This window comes from Aphis gossypii, unplaced genomic scaffold (assembly GCF_020184175.1).
Source record: "Aphis gossypii isolate Hap1 unplaced genomic scaffold, ASM2018417v2 Contig00367, whole genome shotgun sequence".
NCBI lineage: Eukaryota > Metazoa > Arthropoda > Insecta > Hemiptera > Aphididae > Aphis > Aphis gossypii.
This window is the reverse complement of record NW_026083080.1, coordinates 61,514-76,746: the sequence shown is the minus strand read 5'-3', so window position 1 is coordinate 76,746 and position 15,233 is coordinate 61,514. Positions and strand designations below refer to the sequence as shown.

Sequence of the window (15,233 nt, the reverse complement as noted above, 5' to 3'; positions counted from 1 at the left end):
GTTGACCTTCTGCTCCAGCACGGCGCCCACGGCGATATTCGATGCGTCCGTGTTGAGACGTAGTGGCGTGTTCGGCTGTGGATGCGCGAGTTGCGCGGTGTCTGTGAGGGCCTTCCGACAGGCGTTGAAACAAGCGCGCGTGGCATCCGACCACTGGAGCGGACCATCGCGTTTTTTAATCGAACTCGACATGTCGTAGAGCGGGGCTTGGGTCTCGGCGGCGTTCGGAATGAATCGATGGTAAAAGTTCACTGACCCGAGAAAACGTTGCAGCTGTTTCTTGGTCTGCGGGAGCGTCCACTCGCGTATGACTGCGACGCGTTCCGCGCTCGGGCGACATGCGTCTTTGTCGACGACCTGACCGAGGAAGGGCATAGTGTTCGTCGCGAAAACACACTTGGCCGGATTGATCGCAATGCCGTATTTCTGAAAACGGTCGAACACTGCGCGAACGTGTTTTTCGTGTTCATCTTCGTCGTGAGAGGCGATAAGAACATCGTCGATGTAAGCGAACGCGAAATCGAGGCCACGTAATATGTCGTTAATTAATCGCTGAAAGGTTTGTGCGGCGTTACGTAAACCGTAACCGTAAGTCAGGCGGCTGCGTCGGATGTCCATGAGCAGTCCGTAGTAGTGCAAAAAATCGGCTCCAAGGATTGGTCGTGCCACGTCGGCCAGTTCGAACGTCCATGTGAAGGTGCGATTGAAACCCAGGTCGAGTTGTAGTTGCTTTGGCCCATAGGTTTTTATTTGAGAGCCGTTTGCGGCGATTAAATTTAGGGTCGAAAAAGAAAAAGTGTAATTATTTAAAAATTTAGAAGATTGGATAGGAAGGAGAGAAATTTCGGAACCGGAGTCGACCAGAAATCGACGTCCGGTGTGTTGATCGGTGACGAAAGGTCGTCGTGAGTGAGGTGCGGCGAGAAGTTCGGTGAACATCGCCGCCCTTTCAATTTTTCTGTGTGGGCACGAAGGTGCACGGAGCGCGGCACTTTTGCGCCTCAGATCCATAGCGCACGTGGTAGTAACACCAACCCGTCGTGTTGCCCTCGTGTTGTGGCGGCGGCGGTTCGGATCGAACGGGGCGCGTAACGGGCGCGCGTATCGGAGGCGCGAGCTGAGATGCGAGCTTAGACACTTGCTCGGTCAAGTTGAAGATCGCGGACTCGATCGTCTTCACGCGTGTCTCCAACGTGGTCTGGAAAACAGCGGGTGGAGCTACCGCTGGAGTCGGGTTGGGTTCCCGCGACTCAGGGAACACTGCCGCGCACCGCACACATGGGGTCGGTCGAGCTTCCGTGACCTCACGGCCTTCGCACTCGAACATAATGCGGTCTGCGCGCTCGGCCAAAGTTTCGAGCGGTCCGGAGAAACCCGCGATGACGGTGCGGACGGCTGCTGGGAGTTTGGCGCGCCAGAACTGTTCCAGCGCCGAGTCCGACATGCCCTCGGGGTAGACATCACGCATGTCTCTGAGGAGCCGCGATGGTGTGCGGTCTCCCATGTCTCCGGGCTGAACAATGGACCGAAATCGCGTGGCTGCCGGCACGGTGTACAAATTGACCAACCGCTCGCGTACCAGGTCGTAGGAGACACTGGCGTCGAGGAGGTCAGAGACCTCGCGTATGCCCTCGTCGTCGAGGGACGCGAGAACGTAATTCACCCGCGTTAGATCCGACCTGACGCGGCTCGTGTGAAACACGGCGTCCGTGTGGACGAACCATTGGCGGGGCGCGTAACGCCAAAACTGTGGAAGCCGGACGTTAGCGATGGACGCAACCTCGGTCGGTTCGGTGAACAGCACGTGCTCGGTGGCGTCCGTCGTTGTCGGCGTCGAGCAAGTAGTGACGGTGACGACTGGCGTCGTGGTTGGCCTGGTCGCATCGCTTGTCAAAACCATGGCGAGGATCGGTTGGAACGCGAGGTAGATTGGCGCGGATAAACTCGGATAAAGTCTTCACAAACACGTGGTCGGCACACTACTCGTGGCGAGCGGAACTTAGACGGACTTCGTCGGACTCGAAAAAAGCAAAGTAAAGCTGAGGTCATAAATGTGGTGATAGTGGCGTTTGTTGGCACACTATCAGCCAGCAATTTACGCACTTCGAGGAGACTCGAAGCGAGACGGTAAATATAAAAAAAAAAAGGAAACTTAACAGACAAACACTTTTTAATGTGTAGAACAAAACATTATAAATGTATTTTAAATAATAAATGAACAATTACAGCCGTAGAGAGTTATAAGACAATCGCGGAGGCGAAAAATACGCGTGGCGTGATTTAACGGCGTCGCGGAAACAGAAAAATGTCGCGTGACGGTGCAAAAGTTTGGCGGACGAGCGGACAGAGAACAAGTCACTTGACAGTTCGGATGTCGAAAAAGGAGTGCCAAAACGGGAACCGCGAATTCCGCTTAACGGTCGTAACGAACCTAGAAAAGCGGATCGGTCGCTCGCGCGGGCTGGCGGGGGGTAGCGCGAGATCGAGACGTCGTTACAATACACATATATAGATATAACACAAAATAATAAAATAATACAATAATTGTGCGCTAACGCGGCGACGACAAATACCGCGACACTGCGTCTGCGGTGTAGTGGCGATAACACCGTATCACCACAATATTGTGGTGATACACGGGCGAGGTACGACAAGTTTCCCCCGTGATATCTCCAACGTTGACGTAACGGCTCAGTCGTACCGTTAGGAAGGCGAATATGGTCGATTTCGAATTTACCTCCGACGTACACTTACACGTTATTGTGGTATGGAGGTAAGAAGTGGCAATGAGGTACAGTTTTACGTCGTGGCTTTAAGACTTGTTTATTTAACACGTTAGTTACAAATTCTACGTCGATCGACGCGAGACAATAAAATGTTTGAAGAGTACAAAGATCTCATATAATGGAAATGACGGCGGTCACGAGGTTTTAGGCACTCGTGTTAAGTGCGACGAAAGATGGCGGTCGGATGCGAGTTACGCGTGCGATACGTCGGTCGTAATGCTCGGATCGGAAAAGGACTGACTGTAGGCCGGCCGCCGCCCGAGTAGGCGACCGGTTGTGCCGCCTAAAACATGGTGACCAATCGTCTAACAGGTTAACCTCCCCCGGAGGGGAATCATGTGGTGACGGTTCACCACAATATTGTGGTGATAGTGGTCACTATTGACGCACTATCAGCCAGCAACTTACGCGCCTGTTGGCCGCGTGTAGGTCGGAAAACCGTTGTCTAACGTAAGGACGGGGGCGTGAAATAACTTACTCGAAAGAATTTCGAGTGTTCGAAAAAAGATTTTATTAACAATTTGCAAATAATTAAAAATACACAATATTGGTACAAAATACAGATATAAAAATCGCGTACGTTCGAGATACAAAAAGCTAACGTGGGTCGTCGGCGTGCGTGGTTATACCGGAGAGTCGGTCGATAACCAGCGAAAAAGTGTAGCTCGGAGCTTGGCGAACTTGACGGTTCGGACGTCGAAAAAGAAGTGCGAAAAAGGGAGCCGCGAATCGAGCGTAACGGTCGTAACGAACCGAGAATCGCGGACGGTCGCTCGTACGGGCTGGCGGGGGGTAACGCGAGATCGCGCGTCGCTAAAATGCACATACATAGATATAATACACAATAATACAATAATAAAATAATACAATAATAAAATAATACAATAATAATTGTGCGCTAACGCGGCGACGGTAAACACCGCGACAGTGCGTCCGCGGTGTAGTGGTGATAACACCGTATCACCACAATATCATTGATTATACGTGATTATACCACTGAGATAGATAAGAATTCTTATCTATCTCAGTGGATTATACATAGTATACGCACAGAATAAATTTATTCTGTGGTATACGCAACGCATAATCAATGATAATATTAATCACGGATCACGGACTACCCGACTACGGTTGTAGAAATTTTAGAAACTAAGAACTTTTTGTGCTCTGAAAAAAAAAACAATGGACAAATCTTCAACAAAAAACAAATTGAACAAGTATTTATTCACAAAGACTGTTGATATTAAGGTAAGTTATATTCTAAATAATAAATATTGTCACTATTATTTGTCTATTTCATAGGCTCATAGCTAATTCTTAAAATCTTAGTTGTTATGATTTATGAAGTATAATAAATTATTATAGGAATAAAATTCACCAACCACTAATGTCTAATAGGTAGGTATAAACAATTTATTTTTATTTATTATTTCATTTTAGAGCAAACGCAAAGATGACAAAGATCACAACAAAGATGACAAAGATCACAACAAAGATGATGAAACAGTTGAAATAAAAAGAAAAACTGTTGATCAGAATACTTTCATTAATAATGATAATGTAAGTAGAAATTGTAATACTTAATACAATTTGGAAGTTTATAAAGATTGTTTTTAAAACTGCATAATTTTATGATTACTTAATTTTAAGTTTGATGTTTTATACAATTAATAATAATTTATAACACCTAGTACCTACAAGTGATTAAAATATTATAATACATACCTACCAAACACAAATACATAATACAAATTAAATTTTAAAATGTAATGTATTATACATTTATATGTATGTATTATGTGTATTTAATATCATAAATATAATACCTTATTTAGAATTTTAATTTTAATTTAATTTAGAATCTATATAATAGTACATTGGTGGACACTTATACCAAAACAAATTACCAGAATGAATCAAACACATCTTATTCAAGTAATAAATTATGATATTTTTATTTGTATTTTTTTTTTTTAAATGATTTAGTTTTGTAATTTTGTATTTGTTTATGTAAAACAATTATTCCCTAACCATTTAAATTGCATATGTTGTGTTTTAATATTTGTGTTATTGTATTAATTATTATATGTCTTACAAATTTGGTTAATTATTTTATTTTTTTTTTTAATAAAATCAAACATCCTCAAGGTGTATCACCTACCAATCATCAAGATAAGAGTGATAAGACATAAGTATAATTTAGTTTAAATAATATATGTTTTAATTGTATGGTTGTATGGTTATTGGTTGCTTGGTGTTTTTTGTGAATTGCTTAGTGATTATTTCAAATAGATTTGTAGTATGCATTAACATGGTATTTAGTTGTGGTGATTTAGTTGTATTCTGTATATTATTTAGGTAGTAAATAAAAATAAAATTATAATTTATAATCTGTGAACTGTTGGTTAGGCATTCTAGGTAAAGAAGATATTGACATACATCCTGATGATCCAACAAATCCAGTTCCTAAAAATAAAGTTGAGTTCAAACAAAGAGTTTTAAAAGGACCGTATCAACCAGTAAATATAAATTTTCCAAGAAGTACTTTTGATAATAGGTATCGAAGCTTTCAAAAATCATGGTATCAGCTATATCCTTGGTTAGAATATAGCCCTAAAACAGACGCTGCTTATTGTTTCGCTTGTCGGATGTTCAGTGGTTCTGTTGGGTTAAATGCTGGACAATCTGATGGAGCTTTTTCAAAATCTGGTTTTTAAAATTGGAAACAATCTACAGCAAGGTTTAATTGTCACCAAGGATCAAAATATCACCTGAATAGTACTACATCTTTAAAAACTGCTTCAAATCCAAATTTAAAATCGATTGATACCATTTTAATGAGCAAAGAAAAGATATACTCAGCCAAAAAGAGATAAATAGATTAAAAAATAGAGAAATTATGAAAAAATTAATAGATATTGTACTCTGTTTGGAAATTGGTGGTAAACCATTTCGTGGGCACACTGAAAAAACTAATGATGTACATAAAGGACTATTTTTGGATGTTGTCAGGCTATTGCGCAAGTATGACCCACTTTTTGAAAAGCATTTTGTATCCGGACCTCAAAATTCTCTTTATACAAGTAATCGAATTCAAAATGACCTTATTGAATCTATTAATCAAGTTATTAAAAGACAATTTAAAAATACAATAGCAAATAAAAAAGTATCGTTGATAGCTGATAAAACGAGTGACTTGGGTCACCATGAGCAGTTATCACCCACACAGCAAATTGGAAATGTTAATATTTTCACAATATTTGTATAATGTTTTTTTGAAAATATTATTTTGAAAACATTGCTTAACTATTTTGAAAATATTTTATACCAAATATTTCAAATCAAATACAATTAAAATATTTTCAAAATTTTGAGAATCAAATATTTTAAGTTTATTTTATGATAAATTTTTTGAAAATATTTTATGTCTAAATATTTCAAACCAAATACCTACAATTACAATATTTGCAAAACTTTTGTGAAAACATTTTTAAATTCTTAAAAATAAATTATATATGAATAATATATTATAATATTATAGTTATCATTATTTTTTAAAATTGTAATGAATAATATAATATTATTAATATTAATAGTTATAATAATTTCATTGGAGTCCATTTTTCGTTCAGATTTGTCTATAATATATAGTATAATAGGTATACCTATTATAGGTAGGTATATAATTTATTATATAATGATTATGTTATTATAACTACTGTAGTACTGTACCCCATACAAAGCACATCCACTGCATATGTTATGATAATAAATTTTAGTTTTAAAAACATTTTAATATTTGATGTATTATTATATTATAAAAACAGTATCTATTATTTAATCATAACTATAATATCATAGTATATTACTTATACTGGGTAGTGGGTATACCGCATAGTATACCTTAAATAATTATAATAATATATATATATATATATATATATTCCTGTTACTTAAATTACACATTTTAAAGCACTGCAGTGTCAATTTTCAACAAGAAAGATGATTATATTATTATGTATCATCATTAAGATTTAACACATTATGTTTATCGAAATTATATAGATTATGCACTCGCTTTATATTGATTAAAGAAACAATTATAGCGTGCTATTATAAAAAATTAAGTTTGATGGTATAATGAACAACTATAGACTATAATAGGTGACCAGACGTCCAGACGTTCTATTTGTCGTAGAACAGAGTACTCTTTTTTGATGCATGCCCTTAGCATCTAGTGTCCTTAACAATAGTGTTAAGTAGGTACCTACATAAAATTGTACTCTTTTTTTGAAAATATTATGGGCTAATACATCATGTTTATGATCTTCATATTTTGGTACCTATATTAATTTATATTTAATGGTTCGTGCTAATGCAATCTATAATTATTGGTTTATAATATAATAGCATATAGTTAATTTCTATTATTTTTTTCAGATTGTGTTCAACTAGTCTGTTACCTATTAGAAACAAATAAATTGTATGATTTATGTACATTTTATCCATAATTAGTTTTTATTGAAAATTAAAATTTGAACACCTCGTGTGGTTCATTTTAGGGAGGCTAAAACTACTTTGATGGAAGGGGAGTTTAGCCCCTTCAAGTCTTCCCTAATTTGCACCTAGTCACTAATATTTAAATAATTTATTAAATAAATTAATTTAACTAAATATTTGTTTACTAAATTATACTAATATCATATTAGTATAAATTATTAAAATTAATTATTAGTTATAATTATTATATTACATTCTCTACTACACCACGATGAAAATGTGTGTGTATAAGCGGCTTTAGTGTAGCTATTATTTTTACAATCCACTATGCATTCTAAAAGTAGGTACCTATTGGCTATTATTATAGTTTATATTATAAGTATTCAAAGTTAAAATTATATTAAATTCGTCAACGAAACTATATAATATTATAAAATTGTAATATTATATATTCACATCGTTCTATAATTTAGGACGTCGGCATAACTATATAATAATAATAATATTATATATTATTATTTGTACTATACAATAATATTAATATTAAATATTATAATATATAGTTATTTACATAATATCTATATATCGATTGTATGATGCCAATGATCTTCGTGTGCTCACGCGATGTCTCAATCGGTCATTTTCTCTTATTATATTTTGTCTTTCTTCTCTTAAGTTCCTTGAATAGACTTGTTGCTGGCTTGCATGTCTTGTGCGGCGGCCGATGTTCGCACGTCGTTCTCTAGGCATTTTGGACTATGGACAGAGTGTTGAATTTAACTTCAAATGCACGATCCACATAATTTACACTGAGCTTAAATGAAATTAACTGAGCAGAGAATAATGACTATCTGTCACACACTTTATCACGCACCGTTGCTATTGGTTTGAAGTACATGCTATGTATAATAGATGGCGCTGTATGTGAAAAACGATTTCCCCACTTTTCTGTTGAATTTTTCCTGAATTTTCCAGAATTTTCTTTGCTATAAACCTCACGGAGCCCAAGACCTTTCCAACGAATGCAAAACCGTGGAAATCGGTTCGTGCGTTCTGGAGTTATAGCGTCAGGGAGGAAAACCGGACTTATTTTTATATAATAGATAACAATATTATTATTAATAATATTACATTATATTGCTTACGTAATATTATATATATATATTATTGAAATTTTTGACCAAATTTCGGGTATTTCCAAGTATTGTCGTTATGAGGTTGTGTAACGGCGTGACAACGCGGTACAAAACGACAACACTATAACACGTCGTGGCTGACACGTTCGTACGATGTAGGGCGGACGGACGGAAAAGCACGTGGACGCGTGAGGCAAATTTCGCAGTGCGAATGTCGTACTGGTGACGACGAAATACAAAAAAACACAATTAAGCGGCAACGACCGCGAGGCGGGTTCACTCGTCGTCGAACGGACGGGCGAAAAAACAAACAAACGAAATATGTGGGTGACCACGACTTGAGGTCGCACAGCGAATAATCGGACGGGCTACGGATACAAAAACAATAAGTCGTGGTGTCGGCACGGACGGCCGGAACGGCTATATGACAGAAGCGCCAAAGGCACAAAAATGACCTATCATTTGCGCCAAAATGTGTAGGACATAAGCGCCAATATAATATTGTATACCTAACATGTGAAATAGGCGCCAAAGGTATAAAAATTACAAATAATTTGAGCCAAAATTAAAATTTTGTATAAGTAGATATTTAAAAATTGCTCTTTTAAATAATTATATTGTGTTAAAAAAATTGTCAATAATAAATTATAATATACATGCAAATAAATATAAATTAAAAAAACGGTTGCGATTTTATACAAAAAAAAATATGTCAATAACAAATTATGATATACAATATACATGCAAATAAATATAAATTTAATAAAAAGGTTGTGATTTTATAAAAAAAAATGTCAATAATAATAATTTAATAAATTGGTTGATTTTTTAATCCTACTTTTTTCACATATTCTAAACGATTTATTTCACCATCCTGATATTTCTTCCATTGTACAATTATTTCTTCGTGAGATACCCTTAATTTATTGTTAGGAGGAGAGTTCATAAATAAATATGTTTCACTTTGTAATTTTAATAATACATCAATTACTATATGGACGGAACAATGAGCCGAATAAAATTGATCTTTTAAATGTCGATGATATGATTCAGCTGCATTTGTAGTTCGTATAACCTCATTATCCGGAATTTCAGCCCAAATTTTAGGTGGAAAAATACTAGAATCAATGTATGTTTCTAAAACGTAATCACTAAATTTTAAAATTGTTTGATCTTCGGGCGCGATAGACATTAAATCTGCAAAAGCATCAGATACTTCGGTGCACGGAAGAAAAGCCAAACCAAAAAAAGACTTCAACCAAATCCCTATTTCAGAGTTCTTCATGTATTCATTTCGAAGACCCAAGATTTGAATTTTCCGAAACAACGATTGCCCTAAATGAAATTTACAACATTTTATTTTTGAATTGGGAAAAACTGCTAAAAATCCATCATGTGCTGCTTTTTCAAAATCAACTAGGAGTATTTTAGGAGAAAATTCTAAATTATATTTTTCACACAATTTTTGTATGTATTTCCACATTGATTCATAGCAATTTGAAGTTTTACTTGGTAGTAGACAGTAAATTAAATGTAAATATCTTCCACAGCTATAAACATGTATCGTATATAGTTGGTAAAAGAATTTCGGACAAACGTAAAATGTACCATCGGCAACTAAAAGTGAACTATTGTGGCACATGTATTGGATATTAGATTTAGTGGTCAGAAAAATGATTTTGCTTTCTGTATCTACGTGACAAAACGTTTCGTTCCTATTAGTAAAAATATTCCGGTTACTAACTTGATTAATAGCTTCTTCCAATGATTGAGGCGTTGTCGGCAATAATTTACGTCGTTGTCTGTACATTGAAACTCGAATATTTCCAATATCATCTGAAACCATTGCAGTATTTTCAGCAGCACACAACTCGTGACGCATAATTTTCGATGGTCGGTCCGTTATATTTTCGGTTGCTTTTCTTTTACAATTATTGCGCAAAATATGACACTGGGCATCATGATCGTTCACTATTTCGTGTAAATGCTCACCATTAATACTAACAATTGTAGTCATAGATTTATCCATTTGTATTCTAGCAGAACATTTTTTTTTGGTACACCTCAACGACACATTACCACTGGCCATTTCTCGTAAAAATCTATATTTTTGCTCTTTTAAATAAAATACACACTACACCTTTATTCGTAAAAGTTTTTGTGAAATTCATTTTAACGAATGATGCTTAAACGAATGCGTACAAAGTAGGTACTAACAATATGTTATAAACTTATAATACAAAACTGCCCACACACTGTCTATGTGACAATCTATCGTAATCAGATATATAATCTAATTGTCGACATTTGTCGATTAAGATTAAACATTTGGAGTTTTTGAACGATATAGTTCTAAATTTAATATCTGTTATTTAACATATATTAACCGTGGCACACAGGTACCAAGGATTTTGGCGCTTGTGTACGATACGATTTTGGCGCTTTTGTACGATACGACTTTATTTTTTCTTATCTAATTTTGGCGCTTATGTCTTCCACCGGCCGGAACTAGGATCGCGTAAACGCTCGAACGCGACAAGTTCGTGAGCAGCGAAGCTCGGGTGCACGGAACAAAAAAAATGGCGGTATTAACGACGACGGCGCACCGGGTCGCGTTGGTCAGAAACACGAGGTTTTAACCCAAAAGATGCCAAGACGGCGGAGACACGTTACTTGTGTCTTAAACGGATCAGAAACGACGACAAAAAGCGATAGCGACGGGCGGCTACGGCTAGACCGCGATGGTCGAGTCCCCTCCCCGGGGGTACAAAGTTCGCTCGCACAGTTTTTGGCGGCGGAGCAGCAGGGCGACAACGTAGCGACATAGACGATGTCGCATACGACCGCCAAATTCAAAAACAAAACTGGATTGTATACCCAACAAGCATATTACAATAATTTTCAATAAAAACCTTTTTATTTTTTATTTAGGAATTTTCTTATTTTTATAATTTAATATAAAATACATTTAAAATATTGTGAATACTTTGTAAGTAAGTATCTTTAAATTTTTTTTATGACCATTCAAATTACCAACTAGATTCACTGTCATAGGCGGCATTTAGGGGAGCATGAGAGGTCAATTGCCCCCCCCCCCCAAAAAAAAAAAAAAATATATATTATAACTCATCATTTTTTCCCATCATAATTAAATATTATTTAACAATTTTTAATTTTTATAAAATATTTATATTGAAAATACTTTTGTACATTTATATAAGAAAATTATTCCCCATGTTAAGTCAGATCAAAATAGAATTATCAATATTACCATAAATGAATATAAAGTAATGTAAATTCTAGAAAGCTGTGGATTTTAATATAATATTATGATTAGGTACATTTAAAACATAACATAACATATATCACATATTTTTTTTTATTAAGATGCAAATCTGTACTATTTAGCAAGGCTGGGCAAGTTAACGATTTTTTTTTGAACTCGTTAAGTTAAGTTATTTTAAAATAATAAAGCTAAGTTAAGTTAAAAGTTACTCATATTTTTTTTTATTAACTCGTCGAGTTAAACGTTAACTTTGACAAAAAAATAACTTAACTTAATTTTAAGTTAAGATTTTCTAATTTACAATATAAAAAATTCTAGACACATAATAATATTTATTACATAGTTTTTTTTTTACACTCAAGAATATTACTGGGGAAATTTAAAATGATATATCAAAATATTAATTAGCTATCAAAAAAACTTACTTTTCTAAAAATATCATTAAAAAATTTGCATTATTATCTGGATGGTAATTAACTTAATTTAAACAATTAACGAAAAGTTAACACGTTAATCTTAAAAAATAAGTAACTAGTTAATTAACTTAACGTTTTAACTTAATTTTAACTTTTAATTCGTTAATGTTTAGCCTTGCTATTTAGCACAATAAGTGTATGTGGTGATTGAACAAAAATACAATGAAAATAGGAATAAGAAACCACCCATTAGTGGCACTTAACTGGAAAATTATTTAAATATAAATTATAAAAGTATAGGAGTGTAAGATGTTATCTGTTCTTATTGAGATAGTAAGTCAGTTAATTATGATTAATTTTTGACCCTCCCCCCTGATAATAGAAGACAAGTGCCGCCTTTGATCACTGTCCTACCAGAAAAGATGCTGAAATAGAAAACCAATGTATTTTATTTCAAAAAGTGATGACAGTCACACAATTTTTATTTTAAAAGAACAAACGTCATTATAAAATTAAAACATTCATCGCTTCGCTCAGAATATAAAGTAGTAAAATTGCATAACAATTAAAAAAAATAAAATAGTGTAGCGAAAATGACATTCAAAATCGTGCTACGAGTAGGTATAACAATAAACGACGTATAGACTAGAGAGTATTAATCGATGATAGCAGTTCTCAAACTACCACTACACGAAAGACTACATGGTGGTACGCGTACCTTAAACCAAATGGTGGTAGAACAGAAAATTAAAAATAAATATTCGATTCTAATCGCATTGAAAATGTGTTACTTAATTCATATCTTACTTTAAAAAACTAATGAATAAAAACATTTATACTGTAGTATTTTACTTCCTTATTATTTAAAATAAATGTATTTAACTAAAAAAAAGTAAAGTAGGTATTTAATTGTACAATTTGGATCGTTCTATTTTTAGTCATTAGTGGTACGTGACTGTTTAATAATACACCTAAGTGGTACGCCAAAAAAAAGACACGCAGTTAAATATTATCAAATATTTTGTAAGCCAAGTACATCGGCTCAGAGTTCTAATACGAGGCTCGGTCCACTAGGAACTTTCCCGTTATCCCGGTGGGCCGATCAATCGCTGATGAATTTACCAGACCTAAATTAATCACTTACGAAATAAAATTTGATGAAATATGCATTGCATTAAAAAATATAAATGTTCACTTGTATATTATGTATTAAGAACCTAAGACTATGCACTTAAGTTATCCACTATAAAAAAAAATAAAAATCTCATTTTGATACAACAATAAATTTCCTACCTACTTAAAATTTTCACCAAATGTGTGTTTGGCCATTTTCCATACATCATAATATTTTTAAAATAAGTCTACTCTTTTTGAGCCTATTCACTTTAATTTTATTTTTTTGTTTATTTCTTTAAAAATCAATACAAATTTATTCGCTGGGATCAAAAAGCTTGAAAATGTAATACACGATTAATCGTAAGTTATTAAAATCAATGTATAAATTAAAGGTACATATCCACATAGACACGATTTTTCTTAAATACGCATTTCAATTTTTATTTTTTGAAAAATTAGTCAATATCACAAAAATTTGAAAATTATTTTATTATTAACTATGAATACAGTAGGTTTTGAGCCTTTCAGTTATACAGTTATATCTGGCCATATGCAAATATCACTACCCGATGTATTATAATATAATTATTTTTGTAAGAACAATGAATACACCAAAAATTCTCAATAAATATTAACCACTCATTTAAAGATTTCAAAAAAAAATGATGCCTTTAGTATGGTGCATTGTCCCCTGTACGCCGCCAAAAAGTACATGATTTTGCATACAAATAGTTATTTCTAGGGCTGGTCTGAATTATTATTTAGACGGTCATTATTTAAATACATTTTGTCAGCCTATAATATTAATAAATCGGTATGCATATTTTACGATCTTATTGTGATAAAGTAATTAATTTTAGTATTAGACACTAGTATCTACTACAGTAGATTAAATTAATTTTTCCCCATAAAATTACATTTGAAAATGTCATTGTGTGTATAAAATATAACAATATACTCTACAAGTTTCATATATTTACAAATATTATTTTTAAATTACAACAATATAACCAAAATCGTTATTATTATATCTTCTTAAAAATCATAATTTAAAACTTAACTTACCTTTTTAACTTCTATTTCGATATTCAATAATTATTATAAGTCAGAACATTTACGCCGAATGACTGTAATAAATTATTTTCGAACTCTTAATTGTTCAATAAAAGATAATTGCACGATAAAAAAACATATCCAATGTCCATTTTTACTCCATGAAATAAAAATTGTTATTATTATAACAATAATATAAAAAAACTACGAACGCTTCCCCGCAGTAAGGCATTTGGTTGGCTTATCATAAAAAAACGGTATCATAATTTTAAATTGTAAAATGTAAATATTTAAAAAAAATAGTAGGTAATAATAATTTATATTATTTCAATTTTTAACATTACTGTGGAGCTAGAAGATATCTTTTGATTTAAAAGGTATATATTAATATATTTTGTATATTATAACACATAGTTTTATAAATTCTTTACATTTGATGAATATAAATTATATGTCCTAATGTATGTGGTAGATAGGTAGTGGAGCAAATGAATAATGCTGTAAATTGTAATGGAGACTGGACTTATTAAACAACTTTATTAAATATTAATTAGGTACTAGAAAAATGCAGTTTTTTTTTACAAGAATGGAGTGAAAGGTCTTAATATTCTAATTATCTCTTAAATATGTGATTTATAAAACAAACATACATCAATTATGTTGATACACTTAATCATACTAATCATAGGTAACCATGATCAAATGTCTGGTAAATATTAACATATTCATTGTTTTGGCAATTAATTCCATCACGAATAGCATTTGTTTCATTTACAGTTGGCTTATGAATATCATTTTTATGCAATCTTCGTTTTCTTGTTGAATATAAACATTATAAACGCATTTGGCCAGTAATTTTTTTTTGGATATTAACATTTTCAACAGTATTAAGATGGAGTTTTTTTGTTTTGTTCAACATATTTATAATATCATCCAATTT

The 15,233-nt window shown here is 33.8% G+C and overlaps 2 protein-coding genes across 2 annotated transcripts; one reads left to right on the top strand and one right to left on the bottom strand.

The window, feature by feature from the left end:
- Positions 1–949: 949 nt before the first annotated feature.
- LOC126553895 (uncharacterized) lies at positions 950–1,900 on the bottom strand. The gene has a single exon (XM_050209007.1). The coding sequence runs from the start codon at positions 1,898–1,900 to the stop codon at positions 950–952; it is 951 nt and encodes a 316-aa protein (XP_050064964.1).
- Positions 1,901–3,968: 2,068 nt separating this feature from the next.
- LOC126553894 (uncharacterized) lies at positions 3,969–5,503 on the top strand. The gene is made up of 4 exons (XM_050209006.1): positions 3,969–4,034; positions 4,227–4,346; positions 4,646–4,721; positions 5,196–5,503. Exons 1-4 carry the CDS (start codon positions 3,969–3,971, stop codon positions 5,501–5,503), a joined length of 570 nt encoding a protein of 189 aa, XP_050064963.1.
- The last annotated feature ends 9,730 nt before the right edge of the window (positions 5,504–15,233 follow it).